General features: G+C 39.5%; 1 protein-coding gene across 1 annotated transcript in view; it reads left to right on the top strand.

Moving 5' to 3' along the window:
* Window positions 1-26,201, top strand: part of Sugct (succinyl-CoA:glutarate-CoA transferase) — a 792,221-nt gene that overhangs the window by 302,012 nt on the left and 464,008 nt on the right. Inside the window, exons 10-11 of the mRNA XM_032884226.1 lie at window positions 9,159-9,230; window positions 24,773-24,870. Coding sequence (XP_032740117.1) covers window positions 9,159-9,230; window positions 24,773-24,870 — 170 coding nt within the window. The remainder of the gene's footprint in view (window positions 1-9,158; window positions 9,231-24,772; window positions 24,871-26,201) is intronic.

Here is a 26,201-nt window from a genome sequence, read left to right as displayed (position 1 = left end):
CCACTCTCACTCCACCAGACCTACCCACTCCCTGAGGCCTCAAGTTTCTTGAGGGTTAGGTGCATCTTCTCTAAGTCCAGACCTGGTAAATATCTGCATATGACTCTTTGATCTCCTTGTTGTGTCTTATGGAGGGCAGTCATGCCCATTTTTATGAGCATGCTATAGAATCAGTAACAGTGTCAGGCCTTGGGACCTCTGCTTGATATAGACCCCACTTTGGGCTTGTCACTGGTACTCCTTTTCCTCAGGCTCTTCTTCATTTTTGTCCCTGCAGTTCTTTCAAACAGGAACAATTCTGGGTTAGAGTTTTTGACTGTGGGATGGCAACCATATCCCTCCACTTGACCCTGTCTTTCTACTGGAGGTGAGCTCTACATGTTCCTTCTCTCCACTGTAGGACATTTCTTCCAAGGTCCCTCCCTCTGAGTCCTAAGAGTCTCTCACCTCCTAGGTTTCTAATACATTCTAGAGGGTCACTCCACCTCCTACCTCCTGAAGTTGCCTGTTTCCATTTTTTCTGTTGGCCCCCAGGTCTTCAGTCCTGTTCCTAACTTTCCTACACTTTGTTTTTTCTCCCTTTCAATCTGTCTAGGGAAACCTGAAACCTAATATGTACAAGTGTGTGCTTATTCTAAGGCTAGGTAGCTGAAATGTAGGGGAAGTTGCTGATACTAAGGTCTGGTTTCCTAATTGGTTCTTAATTTGGTCAATAAAAGTGGCCAGGAGCTAATTGCTGGGCAGAAGGGAAAAGTGGGACTTCTGGGTCCCAGGAGGAAAAGGAGATACAGGGAAAGAGAAGGGCTATTTTGGCCAGGCTTTGGATTGAGGAGCACACAGCAATCATGCAAGATCTCAGGAAGCTAGAGCCAGCCAGCCTCTGCCACAGGTGGATGACCAAGGAGATTGGTGGAGGCTAGCTGATACAGGGGAGCTCATAAGTTTAGGGTGGGGGATTCTGTGCCCATCAATTGTGCTAGTAGGCAAATTCTAAAGTAATAAAGCTGTCTGAGTGTTTTTCATATGTGGAGCAAAGGTGGGTAGAGAGAGAAAGAGGGTAGGTATGGTGGCTTGGTGGAGCAAAGGCAGGAAGAACAAAAGAGAAGCTAAGAGTGAACTGGTAGAGTGCAGAGTGGGGCTGTCAGCAGCTGATCACAGAGTTAAGCCAGGAGGACCAGAGCATGGGCTGCAATCATGGGCAAAGGCAATAGCCTAAAATTACACACAACACTGAAACTTGACAAGGAAGCACTTATCTTGTATCTCAAGACATCCAATTTCAATTGTGTTTCTTCCAGTGCTCTGGTCCTTCATTGTGCATAACAAATTGGAATTCTCTCTCATCTTCTTGTGTCATGCTCCCCAAAACAAACTCCAAATCATCCCTATTTTGTAAGAAAGAAGGAGCATCTGGGAACCTAATTGGTTGATGCCTCCCATCCAACCCACATGGGAAGCATGCCTACATCCATGTCTGCACCAGACTTCGATGAAGAGGTTTGCATAGGTTTACCCTATATCTCTCAGTGCTATTTCTTCCTTGACTGACTCCATGATCCATTCTTTCTGAGAGTATAAAATGTCACCCCTTAGGAATTTGTTGATCTTTACCCTACTCTCCTTGCTAAATAGTTGCATTTATGTGATGTCTTCAGTTATATACTATAAGCAAATGATTGCCAAGATTTTCATCTATAGTTTTATCTATAATCTGGTTTCTACTTATGAAATTTGCTCTGGGAAATCTCACAAGTTTCTCGTAAGTATGAGTGTCACCTGTGGCATCTTTCTTTTGGTTAGTCTGCTGCTTACAACCACCATACCCAGTCTGTTATCAATTCTATTAACTTCCCTCTCTTAATTATTTATTAACCCCATTTCCTTCTGTCTCTACTCACTTGACCCTTAGTTTAAGACTACACTTTATTCTCTCATGATCATCAGCCTCTTACTCAGGTTTCTCGGTTCTAATATTATCCTCTAGCCAGTGGTTATACTGCAGACAGAGAGGTCTTTCTGATGCAGGCATGATCAGTCAAGTTCTTTTAGTGACTTCCCATTAGCTTTATGGTAAATAATGTATTTCCTGTGGTCTTTGACTTCATCTGCTCTTTTTCCATTTCTTTCGCCTCACTGATGCTACCCTCTCTCTCTCTTCTTGTGGTTCATTGCTTCTCCCCACCTTAGGCCCATGTGCACATGCCACTCTGTCTTCTATTACCAACCTATTGCCCTCAATTCTATTCAGTACATACATATGAATTCTTAGTTATTAGGTTACAGAGCACTTTCCTGCCTTCTCTTCCCTCAACCCAAACAATTATGTATTGTAAGATCTCATTTTGGTCTTCATTCTTCCATTCTAGAGCCTGTCACTGTCTGCCATTATTTTTATTATCAATTATTGGTTGATATGTGCCACTATATCAGAATGTAACTTTTATGTGATGGATAATTTGTTAAGATTTTTACCCATCATACCCAGTGTCTGTGAAACATAGTATATTATGCCAGTAAGCATTTGTTAGATGGGTGAGTAAATGTACCCTAACAAACTTAATCATAAAAATTTTAAAGGTAAAAAATTTTTTAAAGGTAAGTGCTAAAAATTTCTATTTTATAGAAGTAAAAGCCAAGCCTTCAAAATTATGTAACGTGCCTCAGACTGCACAGGTTTAGTTTAATTATCTAGTTTAATATATTGGTTTGTAGAGACAAGATTAGACTTTTGTAGAAATAATTATTAATAAATTCTGGCAGTGGGTTTGGTACTTGCCTCAGTGGTTTATGTTTCCAAATGAGAGCTGCTCACAACCTTTATATTGTAATGTGTCTTAAACAGCATACTAGCTGAGCCACTGCCTAACCTTCACTGCTGTTAGAGTCTATCTCCTGCCAACAATTCTGAGTTCCTTCTTACTAATTCTTATGTTCTGTCCCTGCTGCTCTGGACCCAGCTGGACGGCCCTTTGGGCCATGCTCTCCTGGCTCCTTCACATGGCGTGTGTGCGTCTCTATCTTGCATTTTTCTTTGGTATAGCATCCCTCCTCTCTTCCACGCTCTCCCACCAATATGGATCTCTTCCTTCTCTTGCCCTTCCTGTTCCCAAACCCAGAAAATCCTAAAGCGCCATCTCTGTCTGTTCTCCCCAGCTATCGGCTGTGGGCATCTCTATTTACCAATCAAAACCAACGGGGCTCAGGTTCTTAGAAGAGATGTACAGGCACTCTTCTGCGAGCAGCTTTTTTGGAGGAACATAATTAGAATCTGTAATACAAGTTGCTATAGATTTTAAAGACTTTATATTAGGCACTTTGTTATAGCTTTACTGTAAATCAAATTTAAAAGTTTATATCAATTATATTAATGCTTACTTTAAAACTAATAGAATAAAATAAAAATGCCCTACAGTTTGAACAAACTGAAAATGTTTAATTAAACTTTGAGTATATATTTTGGTTATTACAGTGATGACATTTCATTATTCTTTGGAGAGGTATTTAAAAGAAGACTAGCAATATAATAGAATATTAATTATATAAAGGTATATATGAGAGAAGAAAGAGTTCTGTGAGCATATTTCTTTGGGATATAGTATTGTAGGTAATACATTTATGTTTGTTATATTCTCTCCCTGCCCAGTTTTCTGTGGTGCTATTTCATTTTTTAGAAATGTTCTTATTTAAGATGTATTTACTTCATGAACACTTTAAGTATTAATAGGGAATAGTTATTATGATAACTAATGTTTTATCTCTGTCTTATAATTTGTGTTCTGATCATGTTCTGTTGGCTCAAAGGCCCCTAAATGCCCACTTTCTTGTAACTGATAACAAAGTTCCTACATTTTCTTAAGATTTCTTATCCTTATATTGGCAATGCTTCATTACATGATGGAGACTGAAGGAAATCAAAGGTAGTTCTTCATTCATTAGAAAGTAAGTTTATTAACCCCACCCAAACTTACTGAACAGATCCAAATTCTGAAAGTGATTCTTTGTATTATACTTGATAGTAAATTTGCTATCTCAGCTAAAACAAAATATATAAAATAGTAGAGAATTGGTACACCTTCATAGTTAGCCATGGTTCACAAGAAACCTGATCTCAAAATAATTGCAGCTGACCCACAGGTCAATTGCAGACTCCGTAGTTGCCATTTGAGAAACACCAATAGATATTACACACTTTGCTTTGCCCTTGTGAGCAAGGAAAAGTGGTTAAAATAATTCATGTGATGGTTTTTAATTTAATTTAATTTTTAACCTTATTTCCTTTACATCCCATACACCCCCCCCACAACCCTTTCTCACAATCCTTTTCCCTCCCCTCCTCCCCTTCCCCTCTAGGCAAGTCTGGGGACCCCCTGGGTATTCTCTCCAATCCTGCTACTTCAAGTCTCCTCAAGGCAGGCTAGGTGTTTCCTCTCCCACTGAGGCCAGACAAGGCAGCCCAGCTAGTAGAATGTATTGCATGGACAGTCCACAGCTTTCGGGATAGTCCCTGTTCCAGTTGCTTGGGACCCTCATGCTGGTCAAGCTGCACATCTGCTGCATATGAGCACGGAGGCCTAATTCTAGCCTGTGAATGTTTTTTGATTGGTGGTTCAGACTCTGAAAGCCCCAAGGGTTCAGGTTAGTTTACTCTGTGGATCTTCCTATAGAGTTTCTATTTTCATCTGGGCTGGATATAAAATTAATTCAGATAAATCAGTAGCCTTCCTCTATACAAGTGATAAACAGGCCAAGAAAGAAATTAGGGAAACAACTCCCATTACAATAGCCACAAATAATATAAAATATCGTGGGGGTAACTCTAACCAAACAAGTTAAAGATCTGTATGACAAGAATGTCAAGTCTCTCAAGAAAGAAATCAAAGAAGATATCAGAAAATGGAGAGATTTCCCATGCTCATTAATTGGCAGAATTAACATAGTAAAAATGGCCAGCCTATCAAAGGCAGTCTACAGATTCAAGGCAATCCCCATCAAAATCACAACACAATTCTTCAGAGACATGGAAAGAGCAATTCTCAAATTCATCTGGAAAAGCAAAAAATCCAGAATAGCAAAAACAATTCTTAACAGTAGAAGAACTTCTGGGGGAATCACCATCCCTGACCTTAAGCCATGTTACAGAGCAATAATGATAAAAAAAAATGCATGACATTGGTATAGAGACAGATACATTGATCAATGGAATAGAGTTGAAGACCCAGAAATAAAACCATGCACTTACACACACTTGGTCTTTGACAAAGAAACCAAAAATATACAATGGGGAAAAGAAAGCATCTTCAATAAATGGTGCTGGTCTAACTGGCAGTCTGTATGTAGAAAAATGAAAACAGATCCATATTTGTCACCTTGCACAAAGTATCAAGGACCTCAACATAAAACTAGATACACTGAATCTAATAGAAGAGAAAGTGGGAAAGAGCCTTGAACTCATGTGCAGAGGAGGAAATTTTCCTAAACAGAAAGCCAATGTCTCATGCTCTAAGATCAAGAATTGATAAATGGTACCTCATGAAACTGGAAAGCTTCTGTAAGGCAAAGGACATAATTGATAGAACAAATCAGTACCTATAGATTGGGAAAAAACTTCACTAACCCCACATACTACTGAAGGCTAATATCCAGAATATATAAAGAACTCAAGAAACTAACCACCAAAAAACCCAAACAAACAATAAAAACAAACAAACAACCAAACAAAAAACAGGGTACAAAATTAAACAGAATTTACAACAGAGGAATCTCAGAGGTCTGAGAAGCACTTAAGAAAATGTTCAAAGTCCTTAGTGATCAGGCAAATGGAAATCAAAACAACTCTGATATTCCACCTTACACCAATCAGAATGTCTAAGATTAAAACCTCAGGTGACAGCACATGTTGGCAAGGATGTGGAGAAAAAGAATACTCCTCCATTCTTAGTGGGATAGCAAACTGGTTCAACCATTCTGGCAATCAATCTGAAGATTCCTCAGAAATAGATTTACCTAAGGCCAACTATACCACTGTTGGCCATATACCCAAAAGATGCCCCACCGTGCCAGGGGGACATGTTCCACTTTGTTCATAATGGCCTTGTGTGTGATAGCCAGAAGCTGGGAACAACCTAGATATCCCACAACAGAATGGTTACAGAAAATGTGGTTCATTAACACAATGAAATACTACTCAACAATTAAGAATGAGGATTCCCTGAGTTTTGCAGGCAAATGGATGAAACTAGAAAATACCATCCTGAGTGAAGTAACTCAAATCCAGAAGGGCATACATGGTTGTACTCACCAAAAAGTGGATATTAGCCCAAAATAGTAAGAATACCCAGGATACAATCCTCAGAACTTAAAAAGGTTAACAAGTCAAAGAACCTAAGTGAGGATGCCTCAGTCCCACTTGGGAGGGAGAAGAAAGCAACCACAGAAGAAGGGATGGAGGGAGGGACCTGGGTGGGAAAGGGGACAGGAAAGGGAAGAGGGGAACATGATCAGGTATTGGGTGGGAGGAACAGGACTGAAGATCCCTGAGAGCCAGCAGAAAGAATGGAAACAGGCAACCTCAGGAGGTAGGAGGTGGGGACCCTCTAGAATGTACCAAAAACCTGGGAGGTAAGAGATTCTCAGGGCTCAAAGGGAGGGACCCTAGATGAAATGCCCTACAGTGGGGAGAGGGAACTTGTAGAGTCCACCTCCAGTAGAAAGACGGGGTATCAAGAGGATGGATGGTGTTGCCATCCAACAGTCAAAACTCTAACCCAGAATTGTTCCTGTTTGAAAGACTGCAGAGACAAAAATGGAGTAATGCCTGAGGAAAAAGAGGTTCAGCGACAGGACCAAAGTGGGATCTATCTCAAGGGGAGGCCCCAAAGCCTGACAATATTATTGATACTATGGTGTGCTCACAGAAACGGGCCTATCATGACTGCCTTCCATAAGACACAACAAGCAGTTGAAAGAGATGTATTTACACCCAACCAATGGACAAAAGCTGCTGACCCGTGTGGTTGAATTAGGGAAAAGCTGAAAGAAACTGAGAATAGGGCTGCCTTGTATGAAGACCAGTATTCTCAACTAACCTGGACCCTGAGATCTCTCAGATACTGGGCCGCCAACCAGGCAGTATATACCAGCTGATATGAGGCCCCCAACACATATACAACAGAGGACTGCCTGGTCTAGACTCAGTTAGAGAAGATGCACCTAACCCTCAAGAGACTGGAGGCCCTATGGACTTGAGTAGACTGGTGGTATGGGAGGTGTGTGGTCCAGACATCCTCATGGAGACTGGGGTAGGAGGTATGAGATGTGAAACAGCCAGAGGGTGAACTTGGAAGGGGATAAAATGTGGACTGTAAAAAAAGATTAAATAAAATTAAAAGAAAAGAAATGGAGGGAAAGATGCAAAATTCATTTTGTGTTTTGTTGTGTTGATATTTTCAGTGGAGGCAGAAGAGACTGATGAATGGAATAGAAGAGAGTAAAGGTGTTTGTGCAAAGGAAGTGCTTTATGGTAGTACAAAGGTCATCAGCGAGGAGGCAAAAGTTACCAGACTCGAGAGATGCAGTCTCTCTCAAGTTTCCCTAGTGGAGGAGAAGCAGGTGAGGTTGCAGAGCAAAGCTTGCCCAGGAAGAAAGGGAACTCAAGGAGCTTGCTGAGAAAGAGCTGATTGGGCAGTTGGAGGACAAGCTTGGTTCTCCAATCACACTAAGGTCACATGTGTGGAAGAGTCAAGGTAGAAAGATCTCCACTGAGCCGGCTGTTCACTGGTGAAGGTGACAATGAGGTTCTGTTTCCGTCCATCTGATCCTATCCCTAAAGATGAGTTGGCAATTTTTGTGCCTAAAGTCACATGAGCTCAGAAGTGACCTTGACATATCAGTTTTTACGAAAACTTGAAAATCGCCCAGAAATTTACACCTGACACCCTCAAAGAGCAACGCAGCTTCTCCTCACTCTCCCTTTTCTTCCTTTGTTTCCCTTTTGCTACATCTTTCTTTTCAAGCAGTTGGGAGATGCTCCTGCCCCTCGGTGGCCTGAAAAGGCCCTTAGTTTCTAGGGGTCTTGACTCAGGTAAAACTGGAAGACTTTGGCTTTGATGCGGAAAGGGTCAAGTCTGAAGCTGAGTTGGTGTTTATTAAAAATACTTTAAAATGGATTTTAAGCACATGAGTTAAGAGAAAGGAAGACACTTTGGGAGAAAGTATACGTACTCAAGAGTCTCGCTACTTATTTTCCTCCATATATTCTTTTAATTATCTTATTTATTTCCATCCATTGCTCTCCTGCCTAGTCCCCGCTCCTTGAGTTCATCATCTCACCCTCCCTGTCCCCTCCCCCACCTCTGAGAAGGTGCTAGCCCACTAGTCCACTCGCTGGCACCTCACTTTCATCAACACTCTTCTGTGGGGCATCTAGTTTCTACAGGATAAAACTCTTCCTCTCCCACTGAGACCAGATAAAAAGTCCTCTTCTACCCATGGGCACTAGGGCATGGATGGCTATGCTCCTTGGTTGGTGTCTTAGTCTTTGGATGTTCTGTGGGGTCCAGGTTGTTCCTCTGGGGTGGTAATCCTCATCAGCTCCTTCAGTCCTTCCAAAAACTCTTCCAAAGGGGTCCCAGACCTCAATCTAATGGTTGGCTTGAGTATCTGCATTCGTCACAGTCAGCTGCTGGTAGGGCCTCTGGGAGGACAGACCTGCCTCCTGTCTGCAAGCACAATATGGTATCCGTAATAGTGTCAGCGTCACTTATTCTTCTTATTCTTTGTAAATAACTGTGCTATTTGCTATACCAAGATCTACAAGGAAAAATGAAAACTAAGAAAACACAAAGCTTTGAAATGTCAAAAATCATTCTATAGTACAATGAATGTAGAATTTTGTGTTATGAAACATAAGCCTAGCATTTCCCTAAATCGTCACACTTTTGCAATGCTTTAGAAATTATTTGAAGCAGCTTGAAAATCTTAAAGGAAAAAAAATGCAGTTATAAGAGAAAAGATATGCACTGGATTCGTTTTAAATTGATGAATATCATCATTTAAACATTTTAAACATTCAATATAGAATTATTAGAAATTGGACCTTTCTTTGGTCTTGCCCATGTACAGACATATGCTTACATAACTATTTCTTGTTTCTTTTTAAGGCCTTTAAGACCAAGGACGGCTATCTTGTCATTGGAGCAGGAAATAATCAGCAGTTTGCTGTTGTATGCAAGGTAATCCATAACCGCCCAGATTGGTAGCTGGCAGGCTCTGCTGTCCATTTTGTCCAAAATGTGGGAACATTCAACGTTCAGCACCCGGACGGTGCTGCTCAGTCATAACTAGTTGAGTGCCTATGTTAGCACCTGAAATCACACCACTTGATCCTCACAGATAGTGAGACCTGGGTCTTTAAACTCCCCTTTCTTCCCTTCCTCCCTTTTCCTTCTTTCGTTGTCTGTTACATCCTTTCTTCTTATTTTTCCTTTCTTCTTTTCATTCTTTCTTGCCTTTTGTATGCTTACGTATGTGTGTACCCTAAAGTATGTATTTGAAGGTACCTTTTCACCCTGTGGGTTCGAGATTATTTTGTTGCTTGCTTATTTGTTTTTTGTTGTTGTTTTTAGTATAGTATCTAGGTTGAAATGAAAAAATTATAACTTACAGTTTTCTCAATTAAATTTTAAAAATTTTAGTTAATGTATAATTTTATCATTGTCCCCTTCTTTTTCCTCCTTTTAACCCTTTTGATGTCCCTTTCTCAGTCCTTAAATTGATGGCGTCTCTTACTTTGATTATTGTTACATATGTAGATATGTTTACCTACCTACCTACCTACCTACATACATACATACATACATACATACATACACAAACACTTTTCTCAATTTTGGGGGTATTTTTAGTCATGTTTCTTTCCTTTTTTCTTCCCTATCTCCCTCTCTCTCTTTCATATTTAATTGGGCCCAAATATAATTGAAGTATTTGCAAATTAATTTTATGTTCTGGTAGAAACTTTAAGATTTTTTTCAGTTATCTTTGTTCAATGAATAGCTCTCTGTGGAATTCATGCTTAAATATTTTAGAATTTAGAGTTATATTAAAAATGTTTCTTCTCGGGCAGGAAAAAAAGTGTTTCTTCTCAGTAAGGCCCAAGAAAGCCTTAAAATACTTGGACCAATTTAGGATAGAAATACGCTAATTTTAAGCATTGCCTAGACAGTTTTTAATGTTTTCACTTTTTATCTCAACTTTACATCTGCTTTAAGACCCTTTTAAAAATAAAATACTGAATTTTAATTTTTTCACTTCACTTTCACTAGTTTACATCTAAGAAATATGAGCTAATTGAAATATGTTTGTTTTACTTTTATTTTTTTTACATAAAAAGAAGGGTTTCATTTATTGGAAAGTTTTTTTTCTGACCGAGAGATTAGGTTTTTACCAACTGTGTGACTGTAAGCTTTCTGTCTTATTAAGGATTCATGAACTCCTCAGGGGAATTGTTTTCATTATAGTGGTTAACCTATTATGTACGGATTATTTATTAGGCTGCTTCTTTTTGTGCTAGAGGTTAATGGGCAGAGCTAAAAACCACAGCAAATAGGTGGGAAAGACTGTAGAGAAGACAAGTGGGGACGGTTCTGACTGAGGAAGGGCTGCAGGCTGGGCTGGGAAGCCTTTATAACGGTGACTCAGGGAGTGTAGAGAGAATTGATTCAAACATTTGATCTTGGATCAAAGAATCTTTATTATGAATGGTCAGCTTAAAAAATATGAAACATACGGAAACTGTTGATGGTGAAGTCATTCCTGTGCTCAACTTCAGAGATGGAAACTTCGGCTCTGTACTCTAAACAAGTGCAGGTTTGCCTCCTGTGCCATATGTTTACAGCCCCCTCTCTCTCCTTCTCCCCACCTCTCTCTCAAGTTGACACGTCCTTCAAGTTTTTGATTCATTACTGCTAATCACTTTGAAATGTTTAAACTTTTTCATAAGTATCTGTAAGAACACTTTTTGGAAAAAAATTTTATTTTAAAGAAGAATGTTTGCTGCACATTTTAGTACTAAAATATGACTTACCACTGTAATATGCTCGCACATTGCTTCAAAAGGGAATCTGTCATAGACCCTGATAAAATGGCATGCTTGACTTTGCTTTTCCCACATGTGAGTTAGGAATGATAATCCCTGCTATGAGCGATCAAGGCAGTGCCTATGAAAACTCCCAGACCTCAGAGGAAGTGTTCTGAAAGGAGGGTTTTCATGGTATTTAGTTCATTTGTGGGTTTGCTGAGTGAGCACTGCACTTTGACTTTCTCAGTCTTTGTCACTATGTCATCACATGTAAACTTTTACTACATTTTTTCATCCAAGTTATAAAAAAAAGTTTGTATTTCTACTTGGATACAAAGTTCTCTTTTCTTACCAGCAATACATAGGTAATAAATTTCTTATTTATTACCATATTTTATCCATACTTACCTGTTAGGGATGGACTCATGCAAACTGGTTTCACAAAAGTGAGCCCAAGTCAGATTCTTTAGAAGAGTCGGAACAACTCTGTCTCCTAGGAAGGGCAGGGGCAGCTGTCAGTGACGACCGGATGGAATTTACTTAAGTCCTCTCTTTCCAAAATAGACTTTGATATACTGGTTGATTAACAGGAGGACCCTATAAGCAAGTGCTTGTGTTCAGGGGCCAGAGTCAGAGCACAAATTCAAGGGCTGGGGGTCAGAAATATACTGCTATATATAAAGTGAATCTTGGTTTATGACAATTTCTATTTTATGTCCCTTAACGTGATGCAGAAGAACAGGGAAAGTGAGCATATGTAAGCTATTTTAAGCTGATTGGTGCCAACATTTATGGCTATTTCTATTTGAAGTATATTGACATCCCCTTTAAAGTCATTTGGACTGATGGTTTCCTTCACTGGGTACGGAATGCGTTGGTTTTCAACTTCAATATATTTAGAATCTCTGATAGTCACTTTCTCAAAGATTTGACCTTGGTGTGTTTGAGGTAGGGCATAGGAAATTTCAACTTTAATAAATGGTGTACTTGATTCAGGTGCAGGTGGTCTGGGGACATCACAGCATGATTCCTAGGGCTTATAGGGGTCTTGCTTCTAGTCAGGTAACCACTGGTAAAGTACTTAATCTTTTTTAAGCATTTGTGTCCTTCTAAAATGTAGACTATAATATATAGTTATACCAATGTATAGGTTATATATTAAAATACCAATGTATAGATTATAAGGGTTAGTTACATAAGAAAAATAGCATGCCCTGGGCTCACAGGAGGCATTTATTAACTGTCCACTAAAAACTTGGATAGGATAATTCTGGTTCTAGGGAAGACCCAGGTGGATTGAGTTTTTTTTTCTTAAAAAGTTTCAGTTACATTCCAATCACTGCCCTCCTTCCCAAAGTCCCTCCCTCTATACCCTCTCCCCTTCTCCTCTGAGAGAGTGAAGCCTCCACCTAGGTATCCACCCACCCCAACACATGGCTCTTTATGGCAAACAGGTTTAGGAATAGCCCCTGCTCCGGTTGTCCTGGACCCACAGAAAGGAGCTACACACACACACACACACAGAGAGAGAGAGAGAGAGAGAGAGAGAGAGAGAGAGAGAGAGAGAGAGAGAGAGAGAGAGAGAGAGAGAGAGAGAGAGACGTTTGTGAGGGGTGTCTAGGTCCAGCTCTTTGGTTGGTGGTTCAGGTTCTGAGAACCTCCAAAGGTCCAGGTTAGTTGACTCTGTTGGTCTTTTTGTAGGGTTCCTATCCTCATTGAAGCCCTTAATCCTTCCCTCCAACCCTTCCATAGGAGTCTCCATGCTCCATCCAATGTTTGGCTGTGCGTCTCTGCATCTGTCTGAGTCAGCTGCTGGGTAGAGCCTCTCAAAGACATCCATGCTGGACTCCTGTCTGCAAGCATAACAGAGTATCATAAATAGTGTCAGGGATTGTGCTTGTCCATGGCATGTGTCTCTGGTAGGCTCAGTTATTGCTCCATCAGTCTCTGTTCCATCCTCTGTCCGTGAATTTTTGTAGTCAAGATAAATTTGTGACCACAGGTTTAGTGGCTGAGTTGGTGTCTCTATTGTTCCACTGGTGTTCCTACCTTCAGAAGTGACCTCTTCAGGTTCTATATACCCACTGCTATTAGTCTCACCTAAGATTACCTCCACTCATTCACGGGAGCCTCCCTCATCCCAGGTCTCTGGCACATACCCCAGATGCCCTTAGGTTCTTTGCATTGTGGGGCGTAACATGTGCGTCCTGTATTTTATAGCTAATATTCATTTATAAGTAAGTATATACCATAGATGTGCTTTTGGGTCTGGGTTATCTAACTCATGATGATATTCTCAATTTCTATCCATTTGCCTACAAATTCATGATGTCTTTGTTTTAATAGCTGAATAGTATTCCATTGTGTAGATGTACCACATTTTCTTTATCCATTCTTCAGTTGAGGGACCTCTAGGTTGTTTTCAGTTTCTGGCTATTATGAATAAAGCTGCTATGAACATAATTTAGCAAGTGCCCTGTGATATAGTGGGGCATTGTTTGGATATATGGTATTGTTGGGCCTTAAGGTAGAACTATTCCCCATTTTCTGAGAAACCATGAAATTGGTTTCCAAAGTGGTTGTACAAGTTTGCACTCCTGGCAGTAATGAAGGAGTGTTCCCCTATTCCACATCCTTGCCAGCATGTGCTATTACTTGAGTTTTTGATCTTAGCTATTTTGATAGGTTTAAAATGGAACCTCAGAGTCATTTTGATTTACATTTCCCTGAGGAGTTAAGGACTGAACATTTCAAAAGCGTTTCTCTCCAGTCAAGATTCTGTGTTGAGAATTTTGCTTTTCAGTTGGGTTATTTGGGTTGTTGGTGTCTAACTTCTTGAGTTCTTTATAAAATTTTGGACTTCGCTTTCTGTCAGATGTAGGGTTGGTAAAGATCCTTCCACAATCTGTTGGCTGCTCTTTTGTCCTAATGGCAGCATCCTGTGCCTTACAGAAACTTTGCAGTTTCATGAGGTCCCAATTATCAATTGTTGACCTTAGAGCCTGAGCCATTAGTGTTCTGTTCCAATTGTCACCTGTTCCAATGTATTCAAGGATATTCCCTACTTTCTTTTCTATTAGAATGGCTACTTCACCTTGCTTTTTGGGTCTGTTTGCTTGAAATACTTCTTTCCAGCCCTTTAGTCTGAGATAATATCTATTTTTATTGTTAAAGCGTGTTACTTGTATGCAGCAGAATTATGGATCCTAATTTTGCATCTATTCTGTTAGCCTGTGTCTTTTTATTGGGGAATTGAGTGCATTGGTGTTGACAGATTAATGACAACTGATTGTTACTTTCTGTTATTTTGATGTTGGTGGTGGTGGTGGTGGTGGTGGTGGTGGTGGTGGTGGTGGTGTGTGTGTGTGTGTGTGTGTGTGTGTGTGTATGTGTGAGGAAATGTTTATTTCAGCTTACAGTTCGCATTATAGTCTATCATCAAAGGAGTTAAGGGTAGAAAGCTTGAGGCAGACAGCTTATTGGCTTGCTCCTTCTGGCCTGTCCAGACAGCTTTTTAATACTACCCAGAACCATATGGCTATGGGTGGCACTGTCCACAGTAAATTGGGATGATGAACATCAATCATTAATGATGAAAATGCACAAGAGATTTTCTTTTTTTATTTACATTTCAAATGTTATCCCCTTTCCTGATTTCTCCTCTGGAAACTACATATCCCATTCTTTCTCACCCTGCTTCTTTAAGGGTGTCCCCTACCCACCTACCTACTCCTTCCTCCTCACCCTGGAATTCCCATACACTGGAGCATCAAGCCTTCCCAGCACCAAGGGCCTACCCTCCCATTGATGCTGACAAGGCCATCCTCTGCTACATATGCTGCTGGAACCATGGGTCCCTCCATTTGAACACTTTGGTTGGAGATTTAGTTTCTGGAAGTTCTGTGGGAAGGGGGGTCTAGTTGGTTGATATTGTTTTTCTTCTTCTTACAACCCCTTCAGCTCCTTCAGTACTTTCTCTAACTCCTCGTTTTGGGACCCCATTTTCAATCCAACGGTTGGCTGCAAGCATCTGCCTCTATATTTGTCAGGCTCTGGCAGAACCTCTAAGGAGACAGTTATATCAGGTTCCTGGCATCATGCACTTCTTGGCATCCACAATAGTGTCTGGGTTTGGTGACTGTATATAGGATAGATCCCCCAGGTCGTGCAGTCTCTGGATGCCCTTTCCTTCAGTCTCTGCTACACACTTTGTCTCCATATTTCCTCCTGTGAGTATTTTGTTCCCCCTTCTAAGAAGGACTGAAGCATCTGAACTTCCTTCTTCTTGAGCTTCATGTGGTCTATGGATTATATCTTGGATATTCTGAGATTTTTGGGCTAATATCCACTTATCATTGAGTGTATACCATGTGTGTTCTTTTGTGATTGGGTTACCTCACTCAGGATGATATTTTCTAATTCTATCCATTTGCATAAGAATTTCATGGTCATTGTTTTTAATAGCTGAGTAGTACTCCATTGTGTAAATGCACTACATTTTCTGTATCCATTCGTCTGTTGAAGGACACTTGGGTTCTTTCCAGTTCTGGCTATTATAAATAAGACTGCTATGAACATAGTGAAGCATGTGTCCTTGTTATGTGTTGGGACATCTTTTGGGTATATGCCCAGGAATGGTACAGCTAGATCTTCTGTTGTGTCCAATTTTCTGAGGAACCTCCATACTGATTTCCAGAGTGGTTGTACCAGCTTGCAATCCCACCAACAATGGAAGAGTGTTCCTCTTTCTCCACATCCTCGCCACCATCTACTGTCACCCGAGTTTTTGATCTTAGCCATTCTGACTAGTGTGAGGTGGAATCTCAGGGTTGTTGCATTTTCCTGATGGCTAATGATGTTGAACATTTCTTTAGGTACATCTGGGCCATTCGATATTCCTCAGTTAAATATTCTTGGTTTAGTTCTGTACACCATTTTTAATAGGACTACTTGATTCTCTGGAGTCTAACTTCTTGACATCTTTGTATATATTGGATATTAGCCCTCTATCAGATGTAGGATTGGTAAAGATCTTTTTCCAATGTGTTGGTTGCTGTTTTGTTCAGTTGATAGTGTCTTTTCCCTTTCGGAAGCTTTGTAGCTTTATGAGGTCCCATTAGTCGATTCTTGATCTTAGAGCATAAGCCATTGGTGTTCAGTTCAGGAAAATTTCTCCCGTGGTTATGTGTTCAAGACTCCTCTCAACTTTCTGTTCTATTAGTTTGAGTGTACCTGGTTTTATGTGGAGGTCCTTGATCCATTTGGACTTGAGCTTTATACAAGTAGATAAGATTGGATCGATTTACATCCTTCTACTTGCTGACCTCCAATTGAACGAAATGAATTCGCAAATTACTCTTTCTAACTCTATGAAGACTTGAATTGGAATTTTGATGGGGATTGCATTGAATCTGTAGATTGCTTTTGGCAAAATGGTCATTTTTGCTATATTAATCCTGCCTATCCATGAGCATGGGAGACCTTTCCATCTTCTGAGATCCTTAATTTCTTTATTCAGAGACTTGAAGTTCTTGTCATACAGATCTTTAACTTGCTTGGTTGAAGTCAAACCGAGGTATCTTATATTATTTGTGACTATTGTGAAGGCTGTTCTTTCCCTAATTTCTTTTTCAGCCTGTTTATTCTTTGATTATTGATTTGTTTGAGTTAATTTTATATCCAGTCACTTTGCTGAAGTTGTTTATCAGGTTTAGGAGTTCTCTGGTGGAACTTTTGGGGTCACTTAAGTATACTATGATATCATCTGCAAATAGTGATATTTTGACTTTTTCCTTTCCAATTTGTTTCCCTTTGACGTCCTTTTGTTGTCTGATTGCTCTGACTAGAACTTTGAGTACTATATTGAATAAGTAGGGAGAGAGTGGGTAGCCTTGTCTAGTCCCTGATTTTAGTGGGATTGCTTCAAGTTTCTCTCCATTGATATTGGCTACTAGTTTGCTCTATATTGCTTTTACTATGATTAGATATGGGACTTGAATTCCTGATCTTTCCAAGACTTTTAACATAAAGGAATGTTGAATTTTGTCAAATTCAGAGCCTCTCAAGAGACAGTTATTCACGCTCCTGTCAGCATGTACTTCTTGGCATCCCCAATAGTGATGGGGTTTGGTATCTGTATATGGGATGGATCCTCTAGGTGGGGCATTCTCCTGATGGTCTTTCCTTCATTCTCTGCTCCACACTTTGTCTCCATATTTTCTCCTGTGAGTATTTTTGTTCCCCTTTCTAAGAAGGTCTGAAGCATCCATCCTTTTTTCTTCCTTCTTCTTAAGCTTCATAGGTTTTGTGAATTGTATCTTGGGTATTCTGAGCTTTTGGGCTAATATCTGCTATTCAGTAAATGCACACCATGTGTGTTCTCTTGTGACAGGGTTACCTCATTCAGGATGATATTTTCTAGTTCCATCCATTTGCCTAAGAATTTCATGAAGTCATTGTTTTTAATCGCTGAATAGTACTCCATTGTGTAAATGTACCACATTTTCTGTATCCATTCCTCTGTTGAAAGATATCAGGGTTCTTTTCAGCTTCTGGCTGTTATAGATAAGGCTGCTATGAATTCTTGATGGGCTGGCTCACAAGCGTATTTAGGAGTATTTGACTATTTCTAGTTAAGACTCCCATGAAGATCAAGGACTAGAATGCATTGGAGAAAAGACAGGTACATTACCACGAGACTGGAGCATGTGAGAACATCATGATTGATGTTCAGTGCATTCATCTGTGTCAGACCGTGTACACAGGAGAGCTAAGAGGTTGATTTGGTAAGGACCTCAAAGCTAGCATGGGGCTTTTAGTGACATGACCAAACTCCATGATGTGACTTTTATGAATTTGGTGAGGCTTTGGTAGATTTAACTGATTTAGACAAGCATTTAAACTGATTTCCAAAGCTATAAAACAACCAAGAGGGGATAATTAAAGGCAGAAGAATCATCACTTTAAGGTAAGTGTGGCAAGGTTTGTGTCTAGCAATGATTTCTAAAGAAAAAAATTGACAGAAAAGCAAATGTTATGCCAGTTAGGTTCTAGAAAGCTTTAAGATCTAAGCAACAGTTCACAGAAGACATAAATGATAAAATAGCCCAGGTCAAAAAGATTAAGTTTGATCAAGAGCTGAAGAATTGGTTTTGAGTATGTGGCAGTGTATATCCCTCCCTCACAGTTAAGTGTGTTATATGTGGAGATTGTTCACCGAGCCTAGACCATTTCAAGTGTGATCAATAGCAAGGCAAGAGACAGTGTGAGTCTAGAGCCTGCCATTGCTGAGAAGCCACTTCTAATTGCCAGCATGATGTGCTAAAATATGACCATGACTCTACCAGCCTGAGGTAGGCTGAGCATCTCAAGCTCTCTCCCCATCCCAAGAACATCAGGGGAGGGGAGATATGCAATAGTCCTGTAGTAGCAACAACAACACTCTAGGATGAGAAGGCTGCATAGTTTATTAAAAAGGACTGCGGGTTATAGATAGCTAGATAGAGTAGTATTTTTCCCCTATGGCAGCTGTATCCAACATTGGTCTTTTATGAAACCACTGTAACAAGTGATGATATCTTTTTGTTTTATATTAGACTTTTTTATTGGAAAATTTTTTCATGCCATATAATCTGATCACTATCTTCTTTCCCCGAACTCCTCCTAGATCCTCCCTGCCTACCTACCCACCCAACCAACTCTATGTCCTTTCTCTCTTTAGAAAACAAACAGGCAAATCAACCAAAGCAAACCATAATAATAAAAAGAGAAAAAACATTAGAAACAATACACACACACACACACACTCCATAAAACTACAAAATCAGAAACCATACTATACAAGCAAGCAAAAGGCAAGTAAGATAAAACTTTCCCACACAAAGCAATATAAGCCCAAAAGGCTAAAATAAATACCATTGAGTTCATTTTTTCTTGGTCACTACTGCTAGGCCTACCCGTATGTGTATTTAATATACTTCATTGGAGAAAAATAATTTTTCCTTTGCAAGCAGATGTAATTGGATATAGCATCTTGGTTAGAGATGATAGTGTGGGTCTACTTCCCCTCTGAGCACTGGTACCCTGTCTGGCTTGAACCTGTGCCGGCTCTGTACATGCTGCCACAGTCTCTGTGGTTCATATGTGCATCAGTCCTGTGGTATCTGGAGGACACAGTTTTCTTGGAGTCATCCACCCCCTCTGGCTCTTATAATCTTTCTACCTCCTCTTCAGCACAGTTCCCAGAGTCCCGAGAGAAGGGATTTTATGAAGATGTTCCATTTAAGACTGAGTATTCCAAAATCTCTCACTCTCTGAAAATTATCTATTTGTGGGTTATACTGAACTTTAAAAAAAAATCAACAAATTTACTAGTTTTTCCTATAAGCATTGTTTATTTCTCTTCCATTTAATGTTTTCTTTTTATTGAAGATTGATTTTTTCCTTACATAATATATCCTGATTATAGTTCCCCCCAACCCCTCCCAGCTCTTCTCTACCTCCCATTTCATCTGGATTCACCCTCTTTCTGTCCCTCATTACAAAACAAACAGGCTCCTTTGGAATAATAATAAAATATGATATAAAAAGCTAAAATAAAAACCAACACATTGGAATTGTATAAAACAAATAACCAGAGAAAAATGAGCCCAAGAGAAGGCACAAGAAACAGAGACCTACTCATTTACACACTCAGGGATCTTATAGAAACACTAAACCAGAGGCCATGATATATAATGCAAGGGACCCATAGGATACAAAAATGAAGTGTGTATGTGATAAATTAGGAAGGAAGAGCCCTGATACAACATTCTGAGACAAGGAACCTCCAAAGATACCACTGAGTTCAGTTTTTGTCAGTTATCTCGTGCTAAGCATGTAGCCAAGCCTAACAAGTAGTTTGTTTCCCCACAGAGATTCTTTTCTAATGTTTCTTTTATTTATTTGCTTAGTTAGGATCATGAGGAATTGGAAATAGATGACAGTAGACCCTCAGAGATCACATGTTGTTTTAAAATTATAATGGTGTCTTTTACCCCCACTAGGTGCGGCCCCACAGTGCCCCAAGTAATCCAATAGATATCTTAATCTCAGTCAGCAAAGCCTCTCACCCGCTTTGCTCCATCCCATATAACACTGCCAATGGCCTTTCTCTGAGCCTGGAAACAATCTCTGTACCCATCCAGTTCCCAAGACAGGTGGCCACCATGCCAGAAATATACAATATCTCAATTCCATGATGGCTTAGTGTCCCAGCTGCCACATACTCTCTTAAACTTAATTCGCCACAAGAAAGGACATTCAACACAATAACCTCTGATCCAAATGATAAGCTATAATTGCCCACCTAAACATACAAAGTCCTGTACACATCCATCCCTTAAGAACATTCATAACAACCTTTAAGGTATAGAGTGGAATCTTAACATCCACCTCCATGTTCTCTCAGTGGCTTCTCCTGCCAGTTTCTTCCTGTTCCAGTTTCCTCCTCTTCCTTCAAACTTTTTCCCACCCGTCCTTCCTTCTTGTCCAATGACAGGCCTCATTCTATCTTGTACCTGCCTTCACCTATATAACATGCTACAATCACACTATTCTTCTTAAAATGTATATATAATTACAGCCTTTGATTTTTCTGATAGATTTAGAAAAGCATCTATTTCTTTAGGAGCTACGGGATTGTTTATATAGTTTATCTGATCTTTATTTAACTTTGGTACCTGGTATTGTCTACAAAATTGTCCATTTCCCCCAGTTTTTTCCAGTTTTGTTGAATATAGTTTGTAGTAGGATCTGATGATTTTTTTTTTAATTTCCTCAGATTTTGTTGCTATGTCTCCCTTTTCATTTCTGATTTTGTTAATTTGGATACACTCTCTGTGCACGCTTGTTAGTCTGGCTAAGGGTTTATCTATCTTGTTGATTTTCTCAAAGAACCAGCTCCTGGTTTTGTTGATGCTCTGTATAGTCCTTTTTGCCTCTACATTGCTGATTTCAGCTCTGAGTTTGATTATTTCCTGCCTTCTACTCCTCCTGGGTGTATTTGTTTCTTTTTGTTCCAGAGCTTTCAGGTGTTCTGTCAAGCTGCTGACATATGCTCTCTCCTGTTTCTTTCTGAAGGCACTCAGAGCTATGAATTTTCCTCTTAGCACAATTTTCATTGTGTCCCATAAGTTTGGATATGTTGTGCTTTCATTTTCATTAAATTCTAAGAAGTCTTTAATTTCTTTCTTTATTTCTTCCTTGACCAAGTTATTGAGTAGAGCATTGTTCAACTTCCATGTATATGTGGTCTTTCTGTGTTTTTTGTTGTTATTGAAGTCCAGACTTATTCCGTGTGATCTGATAGGGTGCATGGGATTCTTTTAATCTTCCTGTATCTGTTGAGGTCTGCTTTGTGACCGATTATATGGTCAATTTTGGAGAAGGTACCATGAGGTGCGGAGAAGAAGGTATATTCTTTCTTTTAGGATGAAATGTTCTATAAATATCTATTAAATCCATTTGGTTCATAACTTCTGTTAGTTTCTCTATCTCTCTTAAATTTCTCTTTCCATGATCTGTCCATTGATGAGAGTGGGTGTTGAAATCTCCTACTATTATTGTGTGAGGTGCAGTGTGTGCTTTGAGCTTTAGTAAGACTTCTTTTATGTATGTAGGTGCCCTTGTATTTGGAGCATAGATATTTAGGATTGAGAGTTCATCTTGGTGGATTTTTCCTTTGATGATATAAAGTGTCTTTCCTTATCTTTTTTGATAACTTCTGGTTGAAAGTGGATTTTATTTGATATTAGAATGGTTCCTCCAGCTTGTTTAATTGGAACTATCTAAACAGTCCCATAACTCCTAAAGAAATAGATGCAGTCACTAAAAGTCTCCCAACCAAAATGAGCCCAGGACCAGATGGGTTTAGTGTAGAATTCTATCAGACCTTCATAGAAGACCTCATACCAATACTATCCAAACTATTCCACAAAATAGAAACAGATGGAGCACTACTGAATTCCTTCTATGAAGCCACCATTACTCTTATACCTAAACCACACAAAGACCCAACAAAGAAAGAGAACTTCAGACCAATTTCCTTTATGAATATTGATGCAAAAATACTCAATAAATTCTCGCAAACTGAATCCAAGGACACATCAAAACAGACATCATGATCAAGTAAGCTTCATCCCAGGGATGCAGGGATGGTTCAATATATGGAAATCCATCAACTTAATCCACTTTATAAACAAACTTAAAGAAAAAAACCACATGAGCATCTCATTAGATGCTGAGAAACCATTTGACAAAATTTAACACCCCTTTACGAAAAAGTCCTGGAAAGAACAGGAATTTAAGGCCCATACCTAAACATAGTAAAAGCAATATACAGCAAACCAGTAGGCAACATTGAACTAAATGGAGAGAAACTTGAAGCAATCCCACTAAAATCAGGGACTAGACAAGACTGCCCACTCTCTCCCTACTTATTCAATATAGTACTTGATGTCCTAGCCAGATCAATAAGACAGCAAATGGAGGTCAAAGGGGTACAAATTGGAAAGGAAGAAGTCAAAATATCAGTATTTGGAGATGATATGATACTATACTTAAGTGACCCTAAAAGTTCCACCAGAGAACTCCTAAACCTGATAAACAACTTCAGCAAAGTGGCTGGGTATAAAGTTAACTCAAACAAATCAGTAGCCTTCCTCTAGTGAAAGAATAAACAGGCTGAGAAAGAAATTAGAGAAATGACACCCTTCACAGAGCAATAGTGATAAAAAAAAAAACTATATGGTGTTAGTACAGAGACAGGCACATATCAGTGGAATAGAATTGAAGGCCCCAGTGTAGGGGAATGCCAGGGTAGTGAAGCAGAAGTGGGTGGGTCAGTGGAGAAGCATCGTCATAGAAGCTGGGAGGAGGGCAGTGGGAGAGGCGGTTTGTGGAGGGGAAACTTGGAAGGGGGATACCATTTAAATATAAATAAATAAAATAACCAATAAAAATTTTTGAAAAAGAAAAATGAGAGTTTATAGATATATAGCAGACAAGGTTGAAAGGGATATTAGAGGGAGGCACAGGTGAGTTTATATTTAAAATGCATTGTATAGATCTGCACTATTTTCAATGAGTATTAAAAACAAATTATTGGTGATGATGAGATTAAAAATAATTTATTTACTGTTGTTAGGAATATAAATTCTCTCAAAGCTCCACACATTGGTTCTGCTCATTTTTAATTTCTTACAAAATAGTGAATTTTTGTGTTATTTCATGACTGACTTCTTTTTAAGGTATTTTAATGGGCATCATTTATTTTAAAAGATAATTCATGATTCATTCCTGTGCTCTTATCAGGAAACTCACTTTAGGGATAATGAGACTGACAAGGGAAATCCGAGAATGGCCAAAGGCACAAAACTAAAACAGAGGCGTCATAACCGAAGCTGATGTGGGCTTTCAGGGCAGTGGCTGATGTTTAAAAGACAAAAAATATCAAGTAATGAAATGCAGAGGACACATGGGCATCCAAGCTCCTCTTGACCCTGGGTATCTCTACTTCTCTTTCTCCTTTGTGAGATGATGGCAGTAGTATGCTTTATATGCAGCCTGACTTAAAATTTGGCCAGTTCTCTAAGGAGGAACGTGCTTATTCTTCAAGACTTACTCTTCAGAAGGAGGTTTGTGACTAAGTCAGGTTTTGCGACCAATTTTGGGATCAGGTGCAGTGACTGGGAGGTTTCTAGAGAGAACTCTGTATACAGTGTCACTTTTCAAAATCCTGTAGAGTATTACTGCTTTTAGAGAGAGTACATGGCAGATAGGCAAGAGGAATTGCACTGCTGGGATAGTCTCTTGACCCTGGGGAATCTTCTCTACCTCTCTCTCTCCTTTGTGAGGTGATTAATGGATTGATTTTACTTAAACTATGGGAAATAAGTGAAACGATTAAGTGTTTATATTGAAAGCAAACACATTACTGAAGGAAGTAAGGCTTTCTGTAGGGCACCTGGCTTGCCCCCAGCCCATAAATGCTCCTTTTGACTTTCCAACACAACTGCCAAACTCTGTCTCCACACATTCTTTCAAAATGTCTTGTCCCTTCCAAATCCACTTGGTACTTTCACTATGGTCTAGTTAAAACTATGGGCTGTCCTTTGGGGTTTGCAAGATAGATTTTCCCTTTAGCAAGGAGCAGCCGAAGAGGAAGTACATGACAGCATTTCTAGTCAGTGTGCCTTCAGGGAGACACTAAAGAAAAATAGTGACACTCCTGCAGAAAGAAGATATTTTAATTTGATGTTGTTTGAACAGCTAGAATTTGGACAAATACATGAGCTTTCCCTTTATGTTAGTACTTCATACAATATCCTGAATAGGACTCTTGGGATAGATAATATAATTTTATTAACATGTAGAACGATTAAGTCTGTGCCCCTAAGATATATATATATATATATATATATATATATATATATACTGACTGTAGGTTTTATATAAATGAATATAAGCACTCTCATATAACTGAGAAGAGCAATTCACCAATACGATTCCCTCAGGTGTATATTGCTGCTTCTTATCTCCTTGTACAGAGATGTGGAGACAAGGAAAGAGGGGGCAGGGAAGATCTTGACTGCTGTTGTAAAGCAGAACCTAAGGGTACAAGAAGAACTTGTGAAGCATACATTATGTTTTACCTTTTAGATCTTGAATTTGCCTGAATTGATTGATGACAGCAAGTATAGAACGAACCACCTTCGGGTACAGAATAGAAAAGAGCTTGTGAAAATCCTATCGGCACGGTAAGCTTCGACCTGATACCTAAATGTCCCCTTTATATCACATTGTAACTCTCAGACGTCTTAAAATTGTTGTTAAACAACATTTGAAAGCATTTAAATAACTTATGGGATATCAACTGCTAACAATGGTGTAAACAAAGCCGCAGTAAGTTCACTTAGGTTGTTTCTCTGTAGTGTGTAACTGGATTTAGCATATCATAAATTGTTAGCTGTTGCATGTAGTTCTATGTTACTGTCTTTAGCTCCCAAAGGTGACGGTGCTCTTGAGTCCCTAACCAGCTTCTTTTATGCTCTCCTTGCCTTTGCTCCAGGAAGTGGGCTGAGCTCCCAGTCCCCACCTGGCTTTCCTCGAATCCTCTGACAAGACAAATACATAGTTTGATCCTTTACAACCTGCCTTCTAGGCACAATTGCTAGGTGCTGATATCTCCATCCTGGAAAAGCATGCTCTGACCAATTTATTATCTGTCTCTCCACCTGCCCATAACTTCAGGGGCTAGTCCCACCTAGCCCTTGCGAAACAACCCTAGCCACCTGCCTGCAGTAGTGGCCACAGGCCCCAGCTTTCCCTCCCCATCCCAGACCTCACATGGTTGCTGTGTTTTTCTTCCTCTAAAGCGTAGTAGAGACTCCACTCTCCTTCCTTACATCTGCCTTTTCCCCCTTGGACCTGGAAGTACAGCTCGTACCTTCTGTCCAACAATTGGCCCCTTGCCTTCTTTACTGACAAATCAAGAACCAATTACAGAACAGGATGTTAGCATCAGAACCGCCCGCTTCAGTTAGCGACGAGCACAACAGGAATTTAATATTATTTAAGTTTTCACTGTGTTGAATGCTCTGTACCTCATTTCATTTAACCTTTGTGATTTTCCTACCACGTAGGTCCTATTGTTCCTATTGGTACAGATAAGGAAACCAAATATATGGAGGTGAAACTAAGAGTTTATTATATTTTCTGAGCCCTTGGTGAGAATGAGTTGTTGTGATGGGAAATGCCATAATAAGTAACAAGTTATAAAAGAGTCATATTGATTGAGTGTTTGGTTTCTAAATTTCCATTTATGTCAGTCTATACTTTTGGAAGACACAACAATTTTTGAATTTTGTATAAAAAAGTAATAATTTCCACTCTTTCCTATTAGTTTCACTTTGTTTGCTTCTAAACTTCTGTCTGTAGAAATAGGCTCTGTGGGTTTTCCGACTCCAAACGCTCATAGGTGGTGTCATTCAGTGGTAAGATTTGCTTTTGTTGCAATAGTGACTCAGGGCTCTGATCAAATGCCCATGTGGTTCCATGTAATATGAATTGAAGTCCTTAGAAAGTAAAA

Source organism: Rattus rattus, chromosome 14 (genome assembly GCF_011064425.1).
Source record: "Rattus rattus isolate New Zealand chromosome 14, Rrattus_CSIRO_v1, whole genome shotgun sequence".
NCBI classification, from domain to species: Eukaryota; Metazoa; Chordata; class Mammalia; order Rodentia; family Muridae; genus Rattus; species Rattus rattus.
This window is presented reverse-complemented; position numbering and strand designations above follow the sequence as displayed.